Below are 9,747 nucleotides of genomic sequence, written 5' to 3' on the forward strand. Positions count from 1 at the left end.
TTCCCTTTCCCTTTCCCTTTCCCTTTCCCTTTCCCTTTCCCTTTCCCTTTCCCTTTCCCTTTCCCTTTCCCTTTCCCTTTCCCTTTCCCCTTCCACCTCCCTTTCTTTCCTTCCTTCATTCCTTCCCCTTCTTTCCCTTTCCCTTTCCCTTTCCCTTCTTTCATTCCCCTTCCCCTTCTTTCATTCCCCTTCCCCTTCTTTCATTCCCCTTCCCCTTCTTTCATTCCCCTTCCCCTTCTTTCATTCCCCTTCCCCTTCTTTCATTCCCCTTCCCCTTCTTTCATTCCCCTTCCCCTTCTTTCATTCCCCTTCCCCTTCTTTCATTCCCCTTCCCCTTCTTTCATTCCCCTTCCCCTTCTTTCATTCCTTTCCTTCTTTCATTCCTTCTTTTATTCCTTCTTTTATTCCTTTCCTTCTTTCATTCCTTCTTTCATTCTTTCTTTCATTCCTTCTTTCATTCTTTCTTTCATTCCTTCTTTCATTCCCCTTTTCTTTTTATTACATTAATAATGTATTATGTTAATACACTAATGATGTAATAATAGAATACATAAATGCATTAATGATGAAACACATTCATATATTAATACTTACCTCTTTTGCGCTGAGTTTCCTTCTCTAACGTCTGCGTTAAGATGTTTGTGTCCACAGAAGTTCCACCCGCGAATGCTGCTGTAAGTGCTTTCTCTATGGTTTCCTCTTTTAGAGTTAATTCAGGCTTCGTCAGTATGTCTGCTAAGGTGGACGATCGATCATTTTTAGGGTCCCCCTCGTCCTTTATTCCGGAAAACGATACAACAGTTGCCTTATTTTCTTCTAAATAATGCTTCTTTGCTTGAGCCATCCCCCTACCCTGCGGACAAACGGGATTCCACTTTTTTTCCCACAACTGTCCTATTCTCCAGCTTCCGTTCGCCCGACCTCCTGCTCTTTTCCCTTCCGTCCATTCCTTGATTTCATCGTGCAGAAATGCTTTAGCGATGACTAAATCGGTTATCTTCATGTTCGTACATTTATCTAATTCTGCTCCCCTACTCCTATGTCCCTTTAACTTCTCCTCTACGGTAGATGATATTTCATTTACGACTTTCTCCAAATGACAATGATCCCCGTATAGTTCAGATAGGGCCAGTGCACCCACGGCACAGCGGGGATACCACTGATCTTCGGTTATGCTCTTATCGAAGTTCAATTCTTTCACGCCTACCGTTCCTCCACCCGCGGTGAAATATCTCAACTCCACTACCGCTTTGCACAAATCTTTCTTATATTCCTCTTCTGTCGTGGACCCTGTCGTCCTGGACCATGTCCTGTTCTGCGAACACAGATCTGTCATTTCCTGCGCCTCCCCCTTCGTCAAGGACGCTTGCAATTTATTCCATGCTTCCTTCAAATCTTTCTTCAACTTGTCCTATGTGCATAAAAAAATGGAGAAAGTGAAGAAAAAGAATAATTTCTTCTGCAACAAATAATATACACATACGTACAACTGGAATTGTGCATATACATATATGCATATATACACATATATACATATATACATATACATGTATAGTTATTCACTTACGGTAATGTCCTTGGCCTCCTTCTCGGCATTCGCACTCCCCGTACCCGCAGATGCCACATTAGCACGCTCCTCCAACCACTTCTTTAACAATCCACCACTGGGTGTTGTCATTGTTGTGTGTCTTCGTCGTCAAGAACAAAAAATTATACACTATATATATATTATACATATACTATGCATATATTATATATACGTATATATATATATTATACATATATTATATATATATTATATATACAATTAAGAATTAAAAAAAAAGAACCACTACATATATATTCTCCCCCCCCCCTTGCAAATATTCTTATATCCTTTCAATTCGACATACATACATATATACATATATATATATATATATATATATATATATATATATTTTTTCCTTTTCTTTTCTCCCTTTAAGAAACCTTCCTTTTCCTCCTTTGAAAACTTCCTTTTCCTTTCCTCCCTTTAAGGAACCTTCTTTTATTTTTCCTTTTTCCTCCTGAAACATTCCTCCCCTCCCTAAAACAAAAATTTTCAACTTCACTTCCCTCCCTAAAACAAAAATTTTCAACTTCCCTTCCCTCCCTGAAACAAAAATTTTCAACTTCCTTCTCCCCTGAGGAAGCTAAAATACCAGGCCATATATTATTGTTGTTCTAATAACCTAGGAAAGAATCTTCTTCTTCCCTTTTTCCCCTTTAAACCTTCTTTTTCTTTCTCCTTTAAGCAACCTTCTTTCTTCTTTTCCTTCCCTCTCTAAATCTTCTTTTTCTTCCTCCTTAGAAAACCTTCTTCCCTTACCTATAAAACCCTGTTTGTTTTCCCCCCTTTAAAACACCTTAAAAAAAAAGAAAAGATTCTTTTCCTTCCCCCCTAAAGGTGGCTAAAATACCAGGCCATATATTATTGTTCTAAAAAAATCGAGGAAAAAGAACATTCCTTCTTTTCCTTTTACCCCTTTAAGGAACCTTCTTTCTTTTCTTCTCATGCAACCTTCTTTCTTCTTTACCCCTCTAAACTTTCCTTCTTTCTCTTCCCCTTAGAGAAACTTCTTTCTCTTACCTATAAACCTTCTTTTTTCTTTCTTTTCCCTCCTTTAAACCTTCCTCCTTTAAATCTTCTTTCTTTGCCCTCTTTGAAACCTTCCTCCTTCTTCCTCCCTTCTATAACCTTCCTTTTCTTTCCTCTTTTAAAAACCTTCTTTCCTTCCCTATAAACCTTCTTTCTTTTCCTTCCCTTTAAAACACCTACAAAAAGAAAAGATTCTTTCTTCCCCTTAAGGTGGTTAAGTACCAGGCCATATTGTTGTTCTAATAACCGAGGAAAGAACCTTCTTCTTCCCTCTAAAACCTTCTTTTTCTTCCCTGTAGAACTTCTTTCTTCTTTCCCCTCCCTCCTAGAACCTTCTTTTTCTTTTCCCCCTTTAAGAAACCTTCTTTCTTCCTTCCCCCTTAGGAAACCTTCTTTTTCTTTCTCCTTTAATAAACCTTCTTTTTCTTCCCTTTGAGAAACCTTCTTTCTTCTTTTTCTTCCTCCTTCGAAAACCTTCTTTCTTCTTTTTCTTCCCTTTGAAAACCTTCTTCTTTTTCTTCCCTTTCGACCTATAAATCTTCTTTTTCTTACCCCCCCTTTAAAACCTTCTTTCTCTTCCCACCTTTAAGGAACCTTCTTTTTCTTTCTCTTCCCTTAAGGAACCTTCTTTTTCTTCCGTTAGAGAGTTAAGTACCAGGCCATATAATTGTTCTAAAAACCGAGGAAAGAACCTTCCTCCTTCTTACTTTCCCTCCTTTAAGAAACCTTCTTTTTTTCTTCCCCCTCGAAAAACCTTCTTTTTCTTCTGCTTTAAACCTTCTTTCTTCTTTTCCTTCCCCCCCCTAAAATCTCCTTACTTCAGTTCCTTCGAGAAATCTTCTTTCTTTTTTCTCATTTAAGGAACCTTCTTTCTTCTTTTTCTTCCCTTTGAAAACCTTCTTTTTCTTCCCCCCCTTTAAACCTTCTTTCTTCTTCCCTTAAGGTGATTAAACACCAGGCCATATTATTATTCTAATAACCTAGGAAAGAATCTTCTTCTTCCCCTTTGAAAACCTTCTTCTTTTCTTCTCCTTCCCTTAAGAAACTTTCTTTCTTCTTTTCCCCTTTAAGAAACCTTCTTTTTCCTTTCGCCCTAAGAAACCTTCTTTTTCTTCCCTTTAAACCTTCTTTCTCTTCCTCCCCCTTTAAACCTTCTTTTTCTTCCCCCTTTAAACCTTCTTTTTCTTCCCCATTTAAGGGAACTTCTTTCTCTTACCTATGAACCTTCTTTTTCTTTCCTCCTTTAAGAAACCTTCTTTCTTTTTCCTCCCTCTTAAACCTTCTTTCTTCTTTTTCCTTCCTCTAAGAAACCTTCTTTCTTCTTTTTCCTTCCTCTAAGAAACCTTCTTTCCTTTCTCCTCCCTTAAGAAACCTTCTTTCTTCTTTTCCTCCCTCTTAAAACCTTCTTTTTCTTCCCCCCCTTAAAACCTTCTTTCTTCTTTTTCTTCCCCCCTTTAAATCTTCTTCTTCTTCCTCCCCTTTAAACCCTCTTACTTCAGTTCCTTCCAGAAATCCTCTTTCTTTTCCCCTCCCTTAAAAAACCTATATTAAAAAAAAAGGATTCTTTTTCTTCCCCCTACAGGTCGCTAAAACACCAGGCCATATATTATTGTTCTAAAAAACCGAGGAAAAAGAACCTTCTTTTTCTTCCCTTCCCTCAGGAAACCTTCTTTTTCTTCCCCCCTTAAATCTACTTTTTCTTATTCCTTAACAACCTTCTTTTTCTTACCATAAGAAATCTTCTTTTTCTTCCCCTAAGGTGGTTAAGTACCAGGCCACAATATTGTTCTAATAACCGAGGGAAAAGAACCTTCTTTCTTCTTCCCCTTTTAAGAAACCTTCTTTTTCTTTTCCCCCTTTGAAAACCTTCTTTTTCTTCCCCCTTTGAGAACGTTCTTTTCCTTCCCTTTCAAACTATAAATCTTCTTTCTCTTCCCCCTCTAACTCTTCTTTTTATTCTGATTTAAACCTTCTTTCTTCTTTTCTTTCCCTTTGAAACCCTTCTTTCCTTTACCCACTTAAAACCTTCTTTCTCTTTCCTACTTTAAGAAACCTTCCTTCTTCTTTCCTCCTTTAAGAAACCTTTTTTTTCTTCCCTCAGTAAACCTTCTTTCTTCTTCCCCCTTTAAAAACCTTCTTCTTCTTTCTTTTCTCCCTTGAAAACCTTCTTTTTCTTCCCCTTAGAAAACCTTCTTTTTCTTTCCTTTCCCCTTTAAAACCTTCTTTCTTTTCTCCTCCTTCAAGAAACCTTCTTTTACTTCCCTTAAGGTGGCTAGAACACCAGGCCATATATTATTGTTCTAATAACCGAGAGAACTGAACCTCCTTTTCCTTTTACCCCCTTAAAAAACCTTCTTTCTTTTTCCTCCTTTAAAACTTCTTCCCTTTCCCCCTTAATCCTTCCTTCTTTTCTCCCTTAATCCTTCCTTTTTTTCTCCCTCAAACTTCTTTTTCTTCCTTCCTTAAACCACTCTTTTTCTTCCTTCTTTACTCTTCCTTCTTTAGTCTTCCTTCTTTTCTTCCTTCTCCTCATTCCTTCTCCTCATTGCTTATTCCTCATTCCTTCTCCTTTCATTCCTTCTCCTCATTGCTTATCCACATGCCCCTCTCCTCATTCTTTCTCAACATCCCTTCTCCTCATTCCTTCTCCTCATTTGCTTATCCACATTCCTTCAACTCCTTCCTTATTCACATCCCTTCTCCTCATTCTTTCTCCTCATTCCTTATCCTCATCTGCTTATCCGCACCCCTTCTCCTCATTCCTTGTCCACTTTCCTTCTCCTTTCATTCTTTCTCCTCATTCCTTATCCACAACCCTCCTGCTCATTCCTTATCCACATTCCTTATCCACGTCCCTTCTCCTCATTCTTTATCCACATTCCTTCTCCTCATTCTTTATCCACATTCCTTCTCCTTTCATTCCTTATGCACATCCCTTCTCCAGATTCCTTCTCCTCATTCCTTCGTTCCTTCATTCCTTATTCACATTCCTTATCTACAACCCTTCTCCTCCTTCCTTTTCCACATCCCTTCTCCTCATTCTTTATCCACATTCCTTCTCCTTTCATTCCTTATGCACATCCCTCCTCCTCATTCCTTATCCTCATTCCTTATCCCCATTCCTTCCCTGCTCATTCCTTCACCTCATTCCTTCTCCTTTCATTCCTTATCCACATTCCTTCCCTGCTCATTCCTTCACCTCATTCCTTCTCCTTTCATTCCTTATCCACATTCCTTCCCTGCTCCTTCCTTATTCACATCCCTTCTCCTCATTCTTTCTCCTCATTCCTTATCCTCATCTGCTTATCCGCACCCCTTCTCCTCATTCCTTGTCCACTTTCCTTCTCCTTTCATTCTTTCTCCTCATTCCTTATCCACAACCCTCCTGCTCATTCCTTATCCACATCCCTTGTCCTCATTCCTTCCCTTTCCTTTCATTCCCTTTCATTCCTTCCCCTTCTTTCCTTCCCCTTCTTTCCTTCCCCTTCTTTCCTTCCCCTTCTCCTTTCCTTTCCCCCTCTCCTTTCATTCCCCTTCTCCTTTCATTCCCCTTCTTTCATTCCCCTTCTTTCATTCCCTTTCCTTTCCCCTTCCTTCTCTTTCATTTCCTTTCCTTCCACTTCCTTCCCTTTCCTTCCCCTTCCTCTTTCCATTCCTTCCCCTTTTCCTTCTCTTTCCTTTCCTTTCCTTCTTTCCCTTTCCTTCTTTCCCTTTCCTTTCTCTTTCATTCTCTTCCTATTCCTTCCCTTCTCTTCGACTTCCTTCCCCCTTTCCTTCTTTCCCCCTTCTCCTTCCCCTTGCCTTTTCCTTCCTCTTTCCTTCCCTTTCCTTCTTCTTCCCCTTCCTTCTTATTACGTTAATAATGTATTAATGTATTACATTAATACACTAATACATTCATGATGTAATATGTTAATGATGTAATACTTACCTGTTGTTGTTTCAGTTTCCTTATTTAACTGTTCCATTAACTTGTCCATATTTGTGATGTCCACTTTTCCGTCAGAACCCACTAATTTCGACAGTACTTCAGTTAATTTGTCTGCGCTTAATTTCATGTTGTCGTCACCCAGTACGTCCGCCACGGTTGCTTGACCGGAAGTTATGCTCCTGTCATCACCCACTTTCAAAAATTTTCTCATATGTTCCGCATTCCCTTTTCTCTGCTCCTGGACTTTCGTCCCGTCCCCTTTATAAATTTGCGGACAAACCCCCTGCACCCTGTTATACCACAATTTCCCCAACTTCCAGGATCCTTGACTCCCTTTGGACTCCATACCCTTCTGTCTCTCCGCCTGTGACCAATTCTTCATCTCATCCTGAAGTATTGATTTACCTAGAAGTAAAGCATTACGGTCTATTCCTTTACATTTATTCAATTGCGCACCGGTACTTCTGTGTGCCTCCAGCTTCTGATCCACTTCTTTCTCCGTCGTCCGTATAACATCATCCAATTTACAATGATCTCCATAAATTGTTGAAAGGGCAACTGCTCCTACGATGCAGCGACTGTAAATCTTGGCATCATCCATGCCTTTCTCAATCTCCACGTTGTCCCCCGTCCCCGGTGCTTTCTTCCTTGTCATCCAGACCCCACTTATGAAATATTTTATTTCGGCAAGAGCCGTGCACAAATCTCTCACATACTGTCCGCTGTTAGAATTCGCCTTTTCCGTCCATTCCTTGTTATCGAAGCAGAGTCCCCTTATTTCCCATGCTTCCTGCCCCTCTAACCTACTCTTCAAATTCTCCCATGTGCTCTTCAATTCTTCCTTCAACTTCTCCTACGTATATGAAAAAATGTGAGAATGGAAGAAAAATATATTTCTTCGCACAAATAATTCATACATGTTCAATTGGAAATGTGGACATATACGTATATACATAGATATGTACGCACGCATACATATGTATATATATATATACATGTATATTTATTTACGCACTTTAATTTCTCTGGTCTTCGCTGAGGGATCTGCACCTACGGGCGCCTGCGCTCCATCTGTTGCAAATTTCTGTAGCCATTCTTCCAACAAGGAAGTGGTACCACCAGCGGCACCCGGCAATCCTGATCCTCCTCCTGGTGCCATGATTTGTATGTCTTCGTCGTCAAAACTATATATACATATATATAATATAGAACTAAAATATATATATATATATATATATATTTTCTTCCTTTTCTTTTCTTTTCTTCTTTACTCTTGAACCTTCTTTTTCTTTTCCTCCTTTAAGAAACCTTCTTTCTTTTCTCCTCCTTTAAGAAACCTTCTTTTTCTTTTCCCCCCTAAGAAACCTTCTTTTTCTTCCTCCTCCTTTAAGAAACCTTCTTTCCTTCGTCCGAGAAATATTCTTTCTTCTTTTCCTCCCTTAAGAAACCTTTTTTATCTTCCCTTAAGGTGATTAAAAACCAGGCCATATATTATTGTTCTAATGACCGAGGGAACTGAACCTTCTTTTTCCTTTCCCCCCCTATATCTTCTTTTTATTCTGATTTAAACCTTCTTTCTTCTTTTCCTCCTTTAAGAAATCTTCTTTCTTCTTTTTCCTTCCCTTTAAAACACGTAAAAAAAAAAAGAAAAGATTCTTTTTCTCCCCCCCCAAAAGGTGGCTAAAACAGCAGGCCATATATTATTGTTCTAACCCTAAACCGAGGAAAAAGAACCTTCTTCTTCTTCCTCCTTTAAGAAACCTTCTTTTTCTTCTCTTTAAACCTTCTTTTTCTTCCCCCTAAACCTTTTTTCTCTTCCCTCCTTTAAGGAACCTTCTTTTTCTTACCTCCTTAAATATTTTTTTTCTTCCCTTTGAAAACCTTCTTTTCCTTTCCTCCCCCAAGAAACCTTCTTTTTCCTCCTCCTTTAAGAAACCTTCTTTCTTCTTTTTCTTCCCCCTTTGGAAACCTTCTTTTTCTTCTCTTTAAACCTCCTTTTTCTTCCTCCTTTAAGGAATCTTCTTTTATTCCGTTTAAAACCTTCTTTTTCTTCCTCCTTTAAGAAACCTTCTTTCTTTTTTCTCTGAAAACCTTCTTTCTTTTTTCTCCCTTAAACCTTCCTTCTTTTTCTTTATCCCTCCTAAAACATTCGTTCTTCTTCTTCTTTCTCTCATTAAAGCTTCCTTCTTTTTCTCCCTTCTTAACTTCCTTAAACCTTCCTTTTCTCTTCCTTCTTTACGCTTCCTTCCTTAAACCATTCTTTTTTTCTTCCTTCCTTAAACCATTCTTTTTCTTCCTTCCTTAAATCTTCCTTTCTTTACTCTTCCTTCCTTAAATCTTCCTTTTTCTTCCTTCCTTAAACAATTCTTTTTCTTCCTTCCTTAAACCACTCTTTTTCTTCCTTCTTTACTCATCCTTTCTTTACTCTTCCTTTCTTTACTCTTCCTTTCTTTACTCTTCCTTTCCTTACTCTTCCTTTCTTTACTCTTCCTTTCTTTACTCTTCCTTTCTTTACTCTTCCTTTCTTTACTCTTCCTTCTTTATTCTTCCTTCCTCAATTCCTTCATTCATTCATTCATTCTTTTCTTCCGTCCTTCTTCTCATTCTTGATGCACATCCCTTCTCCTCATTCCTTCTCCACATCCCTTCACCTCATGTCCTTATCCACATTCCTTATCCACATTTCTTCGTTCCTTCATTCTTTATCCACATTCCTTCTCTTCCTTCCCTAAACCATCTTTTTATTCCTTCCTTAAACCTTCTTCTGCCTCCCTTCCTAAGAGACATTTCCTTCCTGTCCTCTTTAAAGACATTTCTATTCCTTCCTTAAACCACTCTTCTTTTTCTGCCTCCTTTCCTAAAAGACATTTCTATTCCTTCCTTAAACCACTCTTCTTTTCCTGCCTCCTTTCCTAAAAGACATTTTTCTCCTTTTTCCTTTTCCTTTTATGCTCTGCTTCGTTCCTACACTTTCCTACATTTCCTTCTAAGTAACATAGACGTAGAGTGTCGGGTTCCGGGTTTCTTGGGTTCCGGGTTTTTGGGTTCCGGGTTTTTGGGTTCCGGGTTTTTCGGGTTCCGGGTTTTCTGGGTTCCGGGTTTTTGGGTTCCGGGTTTTTGGGTTCCGGGTTCCGGGTTCAGGGTTTAGGGGTTTAGGGTTTAGGGTTCAGGGTTTAGGGTTCAGGGTTTAGGGATA

General features: G+C 38.9%; 2 protein-coding genes across 2 annotated transcripts; both read right to left on the minus strand.

Moving 5' to 3' along the window:
• Positions 1 to 594: 594 nt before the first annotated feature.
• On the minus strand, positions 595 to 1,678 carry PKNH_0500800 (SICAvar, type I (fragment); the record flags this gene model as incomplete). The annotated part of the gene is made up of 2 exons (XM_002258103.1): positions 595 to 1,411; positions 1,568 to 1,678. Coding segments are annotated over 2 exons (928 nt in total), but the record flags the coding sequence as incomplete, so codon positions are not given.
• A 4,873-nt stretch (positions 1,679 to 6,551) lies between these two features.
• On the minus strand, positions 6,552 to 7,710 carry PKNH_0500900 (SICAvar, type I (fragment); the record flags this gene model as incomplete). Its single annotated transcript, XM_039113896.1, has 2 exons — positions 6,552 to 7,404; positions 7,567 to 7,710. Coding segments are annotated over 2 exons (997 nt in total), but the record flags the coding sequence as incomplete, so codon positions are not given.
• Positions 7,711 to 9,747: the final 2,037 nt, after the last annotated feature.

Source organism: Plasmodium knowlesi, assembly GCF_000006355.2.
Source record: "Plasmodium knowlesi strain H genome assembly, chromosome: 5".
In the NCBI taxonomy this organism is placed as follows: Eukaryota; Apicomplexa; class Aconoidasida; order Haemosporida; family Plasmodiidae; genus Plasmodium; species Plasmodium knowlesi.